Source organism: Elephas maximus, chromosome 4 (genome assembly GCF_024166365.1).
Source record: "Elephas maximus indicus isolate mEleMax1 chromosome 4, mEleMax1 primary haplotype, whole genome shotgun sequence".
Lineage (NCBI taxonomy): Eukaryota > Metazoa > Chordata > Mammalia > Proboscidea > Elephantidae > Elephas > Elephas maximus.
Window position 1 is genome coordinate 59,035,459 of NC_064822.1, and position 12,167 is coordinate 59,047,625.

The 12,167-nt window shown below is 46.4% G+C and overlaps 1 protein-coding gene across 1 annotated transcript in view; it reads right to left on the bottom strand.

The window, feature by feature from the left end:
- The window catches only part of NRIP2 (nuclear receptor interacting protein 2), a 9,130-nt gene extending 5,239 nt beyond the window's left edge, over positions 1-3,891 (bottom strand). The window contains exon 1 of the mRNA XM_049882212.1: positions 3,610-3,891. Within this exon, the coding sequence (XP_049738169.1) occupies positions 3,610-3,801 (192 nt within the window). The 5' untranslated portion in view covers positions 3,802-3,891. The remainder of the gene's footprint in view (positions 1-3,609) is intronic.
- Positions 3,892-12,167: the final 8,276 nt, after the last annotated feature.

A 12,167-nucleotide genomic window follows, 5' to 3' on the forward strand; every position in this document is an offset into this window, starting at 1 on the left:
TTCCTAAATTCCACCATTTTGCCTCCTGTGTTTATAGAGTCCATGCCTCCTTTCTATTACTGCCCTTATTCAGGCCTCGCCACAGCTCTCCTGGACCACTGGAACAGCTTCCTAAGTGGTCTCCATGTTCTCCCCATACTACTGCCTGCCAAACACACCTGCTGGAAGACTCCATTATCAGTTATTTAAAACCCTTGCTACTAGGGAGAATGAAGAAAACCAAAGACACAAGGGAAAGATTAGTCCACAGGACTAATGAGCCACAACTACCACAGCCACCACCAGGCTGAGTCGAGCACAACTAGATGGTGCCCAGCTACCACCACCAACTGCTCTGACAGTGATGACAACAGAAGGCCCCAAACACAACTGGAGAAAGATGTAGAACAAAATTCTAACCCCCCCCAAAAAAGACCAGACTTACTGGTCTGACAGAGACTGGAGAAACCCTGAGAGTATGGCTCCCAAACACCCTTTTAACTCAGTGCTGAAGCCAGTCCTGAGGTTCACCCTTCACCCAAATATTAGGCAGGCCCATAAAACAAAATGAGACTAAATGGGCACACCAGCCCAGGGGCAAGGACTAGAAGGCAGGAGGGGTCAGGAAAGCTGGAGGAAGGGAAATGGGGAAACCAAAATCGAGAAGGGGAGAGAGAATGTTGATATGTTGCGGGGGTTGGCAACCAATGTTACAAAACAATATGTGTATTAATTGTTTAATGAGAAACTAATTTGCTCTGTAAACCTTCATCTAAAGCACAATTAAAAAACAACTTTAAAAGAACAAAAAATGAAATAAAACCCTTGCTACTCCAAGTGTGGTCCTCAGATCAGCATCTTGAACACCATTTGGAATCCTGTTAGAAATGCAGAATCTCAGGCACGACCCCCAGGCCTACGGAATCAGAAATTTCATTTTAACAAGGTCCTCAGGGGATTCAAGTGCACATTAAAGCACCAACATAAAACTCACTGTGTTACCCACATGTTGAAAATCCATCAAAGACCCTCCACTTCCTACATGATAGAGCCCAAACTTTTTAAGGTGGACCACACACAGCCTAGACCTGGCTGCTGCCTGAATCTTGAGCTTCGTCTCTAGCCACTCCGAACATCTGCCCAGCGACTACGCTGCTTGTACAGCCCCAGGCCAGCACCAAGCTGTTTCTTGACTCCATGCTTTGCTCCTGATCGCTCTTCTTCCTGAGAGTCCTCTTTCTTACTCTCCTCTAGGCCAGACTGGACAACTAGCCCCACAGACTTCTCAGGAACTATGCTTTATTCAGTGGGAGAGGTGTTTAAAAAAAAATCTGGGGTTCCCATGAGCACCCTGTAATTAATGCAGGATTGACCTCCAGGAAACCAGGCTGGGTTACTGCTCCTTCACTCCTCTTTGTCCCTTTCTCCTGCTTCTCACAGATGTGATTAGTGGATTTCACTCCTCCATCAGCCTGAAAAGCCCTTGAGGTCAGGTCTGTATCTCATTCATCTTTAGATCCCAGGGCCTAGCTCAGCATATATTAGGCACTCGATGAATGCTTTCTGAAGAATGAACGTCCAGTCCTTGCACACTCCTCTTCACCTGCCCTCTCTCCTTGGGAGCCTGGGATTGTTTTTGTACCCTGGGCTTAATGAGGCCCCTGAGACTGCTCCCTGCCAGCAGCCCTGCTGGCAGGAGACATGGGCCTGGGAACAGGGCACCGAGCTCTGAGCTCTGGGACTGGCCGGCAAGACCGGGCTCTCCAGTTCCCGTCTCCTCCAACCTTTCCCACGGCTGGTCACAGGCTCCAGATTCCCACTGCCATAAAGGTTGCTCCAGAGCCATCCCAGGAAGGGAGACTCATGGAGTCCCAGTCTGTTGTGTCTTTGCTCCCAAAGCCACAGGAGGTAACTTGTTAGGGGTCAATTTGGGAGGTCCTGAGGCAGAGGGGAGAGGTGACAAGCCGAGAACTTTCTCATCAGAAGGCTGGATCTGTCTCCCTTTCTGGGCCACTCTTGGATGGCAATGCTAAGAGAGCTTCTTATCTGGGGCCAAATAAAAGAGATGTAGCGTGATCCCCAAAGGGCAGAGGTTATAGGGTCCTAGCTGCAGGGGCCAAAGAACCTGTAGCGTGATCCCCAAAGGGCAGAGGTTATAGGGTCCTAGCTGCAGGAGCCAAAGAACCTGCTTCCCTATTCCCTGCCTGTTTTTCAGCTGTATTAGCCATGTTTACAGAGGGGAATGTGTCCCTGGGAGTTCTTGGAATTGAGAGCCCAGTCAGATCACTTCTCCTCCTTGGGGGATGCTGGAATGGGGCTAGGGGATAGCCTGGACTCTGGGCTGGGTTCCTGGAGGGAGACACTTGGTTCGGAGGAGTATGGAAAGGTTAGGGGTAGGCCAGGAAGGGCAATGAGGGGATGGGTTTGCCTTCAGATTCCCAGAGAGAAATAATGGCAGCCGGAGTGGCCTCAGGCCTCCAGAGATGTCTCTGCTGAGTGCCCCCTCCTGGGCCCTGACTAGAGATGGAAGAGAAAACAGAGTGCTCTCAAGCTTTCTTGGAAGGCCTTCCTTTCTTTGGGTCAGAGACCAGATCTGTTCCATATTCTGTGCGCTCTGCAGAGCTTACCTTGGCTCAGGCTGAATGGAACAGTACCTGGAGGAATAATAGTCCACGTGTATATAGTGCTTTCACTAGCCAGGTACGGTTTTAAGTGCTTTATATGGGTTAGCTCATATAACTCTCACAACAACCCTATGAGGTAGGTACTGTTAACCTGATGCTCATTGAACAGGTGAGGCACAGAGATTTAAAGTAACTCCCCCAAGTTAGTAAGTGGCAGAGGCAGGATTTGTATCCAAGCAATGTGGCTCTAAAGCTTATGCTTTTTACTGCTTCCTCTCAGAGGGGAATGGCTGTATGTGGGCATGTCCCCTGGCCCACTCGCCTTCCTCAGTGTTACCCCTGTCCCCCATACCCTCTAAAGGCCAAAGCTGCTGCAGGGGGATGGAAGGAAAGAAGCCTGGGGAGGGGCCATCCACTTATGAGGGAGGGAGTGGGGCATGCAGGGAGACCAGGTGGCCCAAGCTAAGAGCCATATGAAACCCTGATGTTCCAGCAAGGATGGAGGCTCTTAATGGTCTAATTCTATGAGGGGAAAAGGCAAATGAATGGACACATCTGGTATGAGGAAATCTATAGTTTGGGGAGAGAAGGGAAACCACCACCCTAAGCTGACCCATCCTCCCGGCCCTCCCAGCCGTAAGTGACTGCCCCAGTGGATTCCTGCATTCCTCTCAGCCTCTACTCCTAAATAGCAAAGCTCCTCAGCATTCTTAAAGATAAGCTTTGGACTGTTAGGGGAAAACGTTGAAGTTGAGTGATAACAATAGGGTCCTCAGAGTCATCAAGCCATGGAAACACCCCCAATGAAGAGCCTGAGCGCAGTCAAAGTGAAGCCTTGCAAGTTGGAGGGACTGTCCCTCCCCTATACTCAGCAAGGGAGGGGGACCCTGGAGGCTTGAGGCCTGCAATTTATGGTCCTCTCACCCCCTCCTCCTCAGAATCTGGGAAGTGAAGAGAAAGGGCCCAGGGATTTTCTTGGGGCAGGGAGGGGAAGGGGCTGCCTCACCAAGTCCTTGGAGGTGCCGAGCCTCTTGAGGCTGTCCAGGGGGAGCAGGTCGGCGGAGTCTTTGTGCAGGAACTGGGTGGCCTGTTTGAGCCGGCGCTGCTGGCTCAGGTGGGCTCCGTCTCGAAGCTGTGCCTCCTGTCCCCTCCCAGCAGTGTCTCCCTCATCTCTTCTGGCCCCCTGCCTGGTGCTCATGGCCCCCCTGGAGAAGAGCGGGGTGAGGGCTTCTGATGGTCTTCCTGCGTCTGTGTATCCCCGCAGCTTCCTGGCTGTCTCCTTCCCGGACTGCCGCTCTCCTTCTGACAGGAGGGTCTCGGCGGGAGCAAAGAAGGAAATAAATAAATAACGTGCAGGAGCAGCCACGTCAGACACCAATTTCCAGAGATTGCAGTAGAGGGAGTGAGGCTCTGGCTGGAAAAACCCAGCACTGGGAGAAAGGGAGGGTGGCAGGCTCTGCAGTGCCTCAAGTTCTGGGGTCAGTGGGCAGCAGGAAGGGGTGTGTGTGTGTGTGTGTCTGTGTGTCTGTGTGTCTGTGTGTCTGTGTGTGTAACAGTGCGATCAACTGTCAGGGTGCCTGTTCCAGGTTTTTTGAATGGAAGCATCTGTGTCAGCGTGTGGGTGGCTGCCTGCGTGCTTTGTGCGCCTGTAGGATGCAGAGGTGTGCGTCTGTGTGTGTGCCTGCATACCTGCCTCTGCTCTGCATCCCTCCGATCTCCTCCTGGGCTGCCCGCCCAGCTGTTTCCTCCATCTGTGGTTCTCTGCACCCAGGGGGCTGGGGTGCAGGCCAATAACTGGGGTTCAGAACAGAGCAGGACAGCTTCAAAGTGCCCTTCCTTCTCCTCTTGCTGATAGGAGAGGCTTTACTTTTCTGGGTCTCTCCCTGACCACCTTGGCAGATGCTAGAGTTCTGGGTTCCAGATGGTGGCAGCAGCAGCAGCTCTGAATCTCTCCACAAGTAGGGACCCTACTTCTCCACCTCTTTTATGTAAGACTCCTCAAATCCTAGTTCTTTGAAAAAATTGTTCTATTTCAAACACGCAGAGATCTCTAAAGAATAATATAACCAATACCCTTTACTCACCACCCAGTTTAAAAAATAAACTGTTATCGATATAGTTGAAACTCCCTGTGTACCTGTCTCTCCAGATGATGCCCCCTCCTAAATTGGGTGTTTATCATTCCCATAAAACTGTTTGCTGTCAAGTCAGTTCTAACTCACGACAACTCCATGTGTTTCAGAGTTGAATTTCACTCCATAGGGTTTTCAAGGCTGTGATCTTTCTGAAGCAAATTGCCAGGCCTCTCTTCCGAGGCACCTCTGGATGGATTCAAACCACCAAACTTCTGCTTAGTGGTTGCATGCTTCGCTGTTTGCATTACCCAGGGACTCCATCAGTCCCACATCTCCTCTTATACTCTTTATGCATATATATGTGTATGTATCCTCAGCAGTGTATCATTTAGTTTTGCCTGAACCCACAGTATATGTTACTTGCTCTTTTTTTCCTTCATATTAGTGAGATTCATCCAGGAAGTGTGCATAGCTCTAGTTAATTCACTTTAACAGCTGTATAGTATTCCACTGTGTGAATACATCACATTTAGGATATTCAGGTTATTTTTCATTTTTTCTTCTTACAAACAATGTTCTACGAACATTTTTGTACACTTCTCCCATGACACATGTGAAAGCGCCTGTCTAGAAGATATACGTAGGAAGCGGGCATCTTCATCCTTGTGGGATATTGCCAGATTGCTGTCTCCAAAATAGTGTGCACTCCAGTCAGCAGTGGCTGAAGCAGTGGATGAGGGGTCCCCAGGCTCCACATCTTTGCCAACACTTGGTATTATGGACTTTTTATAGCCCTGGCTCAACTCTCCTCAGCTTTTTCTCCCCAACTTTTCGTTTTCACCATCATGAAATTGTACTGGTTAAGCACCTGCTTATGCATGTTAGACACTCACAGGGTGAGTCCCCCACCCAAGCCCTGATCCCGAGAGGTGCAGTCTGACCCAGATAGCACCAAGGTACGTGGACATTCAGACAAACCAGTGATTCACTGAGCTTCTGTGGACCAAACCTGTGGAGACTCCTTCAAAACCACTACAATTATATGAGGAAATATAATTATTATGATCTCCGTTTACATATATGGAAGTTGAGTCTTAGAACACTTGCTCAAGATTTGCTGTTACAGTAGGGTGGTGCCAGGAATCACACCCATGTTTTCTGACTCTCAAGCCGTGTGCATTTCCTTTACTCTAGAAGGAGACTACTGATGGAGATGATAAACCTGGAATGAAAACCAAACTATAGTATGATTCCATATATACAGCTCTTTCCCACATAGATCCTGGCTTCATTTAGATTCAATTTGAGTGGAATTTCCAGGCTCCCCCCAGTAGCCAGTATAGAGTTGTTGTTTTAGCTGCCATTGAGTCAGCTCCATACAACAGAACGAAGTGTTGCTCAATCCTGTGCCATCTTCACAATTGTTGCAGTACTTGAGTCCATTGTTGTGGCCACTGTGTATTTTGAATGTCTTCCAGCCTGGGGGGTTCATCTTCCAGCACTATGTTGGACAATATTCTGTTGTGATCCATAGGGTTTTCACCGGCTGATTTTTAGAAGCAGACCACCAAGTCTTTCTTCCTACTCTGTCTTAGTCTGACAGCTCTACTGAAACCTGTTCATCATGGGTGACTCAGCTGGTATTTGAAATATTGGTGCAAAGCTTCCAGCATCACAGCAACACATAAGCCACCACAGTACAATAAACTGTCAGATGGATGGTGGCAGTATCTATACCACCAAGCATTCACCAGAAGAGGATCCACTGACATATTGCACTGTGTTCCTGAAATTGCTTCTGTAGGATGAACTACATTGACAGATCAGTGAGTGACCTACACAGAATGTGAGGTGGGCAGGCCCCAGTGCTCAAAAATATGTCTTCTCCAACTTTATTCTCGGTGATTTTTGTTCCTTAGGTTTGAAAATTCTTCAACATCCTCAAGAATCCTTTATCAGTACATTCTTTGGAGAAGACATGCTAAGTAAGTTATCAAATAACAAGGATGAGATGGCTCTAGGCCACCTGGCAAAGTTGCTTTGGGCCAGCCTGACAATGTGGATGGGATGTCTCAGGATTCTTGAATGCACTTTGGTGTGTACCCTGCACCAAGGGAAGAGTAAATGTCTCTGTGGCATAGAATGGAGACTCTAGAGTTTGTGGTTTGGATGGGTGAGATGGGGGACATCAGGTCCTCTTTTTCAGTTGGTCTGATAAGGCCTTTGTTTCTTGACTCTGGGGAACCACTCATGCTTAGGAAATGACATTTACTGGAATGTAGCTGTGAATAGTCAAGTTGGTCCCTGTGTTCTGTGACCCAGCTAATACTATCTCACTACCTTTTCGGGTGGGATTCAGGGATGAGGAAAATCTCTTTTGCTTTTTTGTGTTCTTGGTTTCTTCCTTTGTAAATATGAAGCACGGTCTCTGTCCTTTTGCCCAGTTGCAGGGGGAATGGCAATGTTCTAGCAATATAAAGCTCTGAGCTCTTCTTTCTTAGAGGCTAAAGAAATCCCTTTGAGATGCTGGTGAAGAGTGAGCTTCTTGGCTCAGGTGGACACTTGAGACTATGTTGGCATCTCCTCCCTGGAGGGGAGATGAGAAGGTAGAGGGGGTTAGAAGCTGGCAAAATGGACATGCAAAGAGAGAGTGGAGGGAGGGAGCGGGCTGTCTTGTTAGGGGGAGAGTAATTGGGAGTATGTAGCAGGGTATGTATGTTTTTGTGTGAGAGACTGACTTGATTGGTAAACTTTCACTTAAAGCACAATAAAAATTATATTAAAAAAAAAATCCCTTTGATATGATAGTGGAGAATGCCGGGAACATTCTGAGGCCCTTTTGTATCCTCAGCTGGGTTGTCTGTGTCTTTGCCACTAACTCATCTCAGTTCCTCCCGACCCATCATTTTTTAACCTAATGGTTATAGAATTCAGAAAACCAATTCATTCACAGGGAATAACTATGTTGGTTTCTAATGATGAGACATGAGATGGGGGAGGACTTCCAGAAACTCTATTCAAGAAGATTAAACCATTCTGAATTATTAGGAATGGAAGAAGCAGAGGTTACATCATTGGCAGGGCACTTGGAAAGTACCTGTTATTTCTCTCATTTATTTCATCTTGTGGTGCATATAAATGTTGAAGGGAATGGATCCAAATTCAACTAAGTTGCAGAAATTTTGAGAGAAAAAAACGGAACTGTGAAACATGGCTCCCTCACTGCATTTGTTCTCTTCCTGAGTTATAATGAGTTTTCGTTTCATTCAGTCAACAGGTATTTATTGAGCCCCTATCAGAAGCCAACACTAAGCCAAGCTCCGGGGGTACAGTGGTGAACCAGATGAAGTTCCTGCCCTCATGAAGTTAACACTCTAATGGGGAAGGCAGACAGTGAACAACTAAATTTATAATGTCAGGTAGTGGTAAGTACTGATGAAAAATAAAGCAGGGTAAGAGGAGAGATCGATGGAGATGGGGTGGTCGAGGTGGCTAATTTAGAAATAATGGTTAGAGAAAGCCTCCCTGAGGAGATGACATTGTTCAGAGACCAGAACAAGGGGAGGGAGAGGGCCAGGCGGATACCTGGGGGAAGAGTACCCCAGACAGAGGGAATAGTGCAGGTAAGGTAGCCAGGCTGTGACTGTACTTACGTCCCCACACCCCACCCCAGACATGGGAATAGATTTGCTCCTCTCCTCCTCTCCGTCCTGCCTTGTTCCTTCGTGTCCAGGCATTCACACCAACAAGACAGCTGACTGGCTAGGGTAAAGGGCGTTGTTCTTGCTATGGAGAAACTAGAACTAACTTGTCTGTACCAGGATAGAACCCTTTCCTTTGCCCTCCTTGGAACAGTGCTGTTCCCAACTGGGTTAACAAGCCACTAAATGCTGAAACTGACAGTCCCGAGGGAGTCAGGTCTTCTACAGAGTAGAGAACACAGAACACTGTTAAGTGTGTTCCAAGAATTGCCAGATGGCTATGAGTCTTTGTGTTTCTAGCAATGATAAAGGCTGAGAAGAACTCAAAGAGGTAACGTTTTCTTGGCCTTCCAGACTCATAGGTCCTGGTTTGAAAGCTTTCTAGAAAACCTTCTCCTTTACATCAAACCAGACTACATCTTGTATTTACCATTGAGCGTCAGGCAATTATTGGCTATTCTAAATTTGTGTTGTCTAATATATTAGCCCTAGCCTCATATTTGGAAACCCTGGTGGCGTAGTGGTTAAGTGCTACAGCTGCTAACCAAAAGGTTGGCAGTTCAAATCCACCAGGCACTCCTTGGAAACTCTATGGGGCAGTTCTACTCTGTCCTATACTGTCGCTATGTGTTGGAATCGACTCGACAGCAATGGGTTTGGTTTGGTAGCCACGCGTGGCTGTTGATCATTTGAGATGTGGCTAGTCAGGAATGAGATAAGCTGTATAAAATACACACTAGATTTTGAAAACTTAGTATGAAAAACAGAGTGTGAAATACCTCATTATTTTTATATTGATTAGATGTAAAATGATATTTTGATATATTGATTAAAATAAAATATATTATTAAAATTAGTTTCACCTGTTTCTTTTTACTTTTTAATATGGCAAGTAAAAACTTTTAAATTAGGTGTATGGCTCCATTACATTTCTATTGGACAGTGCTGGTCTGGTAGATTCCACAGCTTGGATCCTCTAACCTGATATAATCTACTCCAGCATCTCTCACCTATCTTCTATCTAATCTAAATTCCTGTAGCTATATTCAAAGTCTCTGCTGTCTTGACCAAGCCTCAGTAGAGGTGGAAATTAACTGGTTCCCACCTTCCTTGTGATAATCTTTCGTGCCTTTAAATACCTCTGCACCTTAAGGTTCTTATCTCAAAACTGAATAGCGCCAATGCTCTAATGGTAGTAGGGTGGGGAGGAGAGTTAATCTGGCCCAGCAAAACTGAAATCACCCAGTCAAATACCCTGCCACAGAAGGAAATTCCCAGAGTATTCTTTATAGAATGGGTTATTCAGAGCTAGACAAACAGCTCCCTTGAGCCTGTACTGGGTTAAGGGCAGCCAATTCTATTTCAGGCTTTCTCTTGTGACACCGTAAAATCTGTTGAAGATAACAATGAAATTGTTTTCCAGAATTCTCATGGCCAGCGAAAGAGTTCTAGGAGCTCTGTGCTGATTTTGAAATTTATCATCAGGCAAGACACCTCCTGGCCCCACCCTACATAGGTAGATCTTCTGTAGACTACCAGGCTAGGACACTTCTTAGGGTGATTTTTTCCTGTTTTATGGGCGGCAAAACCAAGGCACAGTAAAGTCAAATAGGTTGTCTCTAGTGATGAAAGCAGACTGAGCATGGGATATTGAACTCAGACAAACCTGGTCAAGAATTCTAACTCTGTCCTTTACTGGCTGGCTGACCTTGGGTGAAGTGCTTAATCTTTTTGAATATTTCCTCATCTGTAAAACTGAAATAACATGTAATTGTAGAGTTGGTGTGAAGTTGAAAGGAGAGGCAGAATAACAAAATAGCTGAGAGCTCTCATGCCTCAGCTTACTCATCAATAAGATGGATATCATAACACTACTGACCTCATGGTGTTGTGAAGATTAAATGGGTTGATTCATATACATCTCTCAAAACAGTGCCTAGCAAATAGTAAGTGATGAGTAAATGTTTGCTGTTATTTGGCAAGTGTGTACACATGTAGATGCACACTGACTTAGATGCCTATCCTCTTTGCTGTCATAGTACACCTAACATAGGTACCTATTTCAGTATTTATCACACTATTTTATAATCATTTGCTTACATGTCCATCTTCCCACTAGATCCTAGGCTTTATAAGGGCACGGTCCATTTCTATTTCTCTTCTGTCTCTTTATCGGCACAAAGTTTGTGAAATGAATTGTTCAGCAGGACCCAGAGGAAGTGTTCTATATACCCATGACTACTGTGGGAATGAAACACTAGAATAGCCTGTTTAGCTTCCCACCTGGTATTTTCCGTCACAGAACCCAGCTGATGCCTTGGGCCATCACTCAAGAGTCTTTCTACTCTTCCCATTTTCCCTCACTTCCATGTAACTTTTTCTTCACAGTTCCTCTCATCCCTGGACTCTGTACCCAAATTTTGACCCTGCAAGTGTCCTCAGAAAGTCCAACAAAATTGCCCAACCCCATCCAAATGCTTTGAATCCCCAGGCTCCAGCCAAGGCTCCTTCGTTGCCTTTCCTCTGACAACAGCGTTTCTCATCTTCCCTCTTCTGTTTATCCACTTCATTTTCTGCTTCCATTTCCCTCCACTTTCCCCTTCCTTCTTGCCTAAGCTTTGGGCCTACCTTTGGCACCCCTAGGCATGACCTCCCTTTTCTATGATCCTCTGGCTAAAGTGGTTACTGACTGCCATCTAGGAACCATATCATGATACCTAATGTTGGTGCCCAATGAACATCTGGTGAAAATGAGGGTGGGCTAAGGGAAGCCATGCATTGAATCTCCTACTTTGAAATTCGAACAATGACAAGATGCAGCAACATCATCTACAAGCATGTAGGCATTTGTGGTTGGTTCTGTGCTGGGGTCCCCGCAGAGAGTGGATTGTATGAATATTTGTGCTGGCTTGAGACTAACACGAGATTGGCATCTATATGAAAAGCTGCAGAAACCACTAAGGATAATAATAGGCAGCGATTACTTACATTGTATAATACCGTAAATGAGTATGGCTCCAAGGACAGTGCAACTAAGGAGAGGGCTCAGAGGTAGAAGAGAGGCACAAAGACAAGGGGCTTGGAGCAAGTGATTTGGCTATGAGTAAAAAGGACAGGCCAGAGGGTCCTGGGGAATGTGGGAGAGGAGTTTGGGGCAGCCCAGAGGATCCTGGCTCTGATTTGTCACCTCAGGGAGTAGGTTTGGGGCTTTTTGACATGTGGCAATTAAGTGGGACAACTCTGACAGCCAGATGAAGAATGAAGGCTAAAGATCACAGTTGCCAGTGTCATCTCCCAGGGGTTCCCAGGCTCCACAGCTTCTGGCACTCACTGGCTCCTGGCCATTCCTCAGGCCCCCAGCAGCTCATAAACCAGAATTTGCCTCAACAGCCTAGCTCGTAAGACCAAGACCAGGCTTAGGAGGTCACAGAAGGAAGGTGTGGGCTCAGAAGTGGTTCTGAAGGGTTCTTGTGCTCAGACTAATTAGTGTCAGTGAAGCTGGAGGCATTCACCAAAGAGCACAGTTCTTGGGGAGTGGCTGTTGGGGATGAGAAGGTGAGTGTCCATCCCTTCTTCCTTTTCAGATCTACTTTTCTTTTTTTTCTTTTGGAAGGTCTTCTGCCTCTGTGTGTTTTTGTGAGTGTGATGTACTTTGTGTTCAACTTAACTTTTTGTTATTATTATTATTATGCTTTAGGTGAAAGTTTACAGCTCAAGTTAATTTCTCACGCAAAATTTTATGTGACACTAGTTGCAATCCCTATAATGTGACAGCACACTCCCTGTTT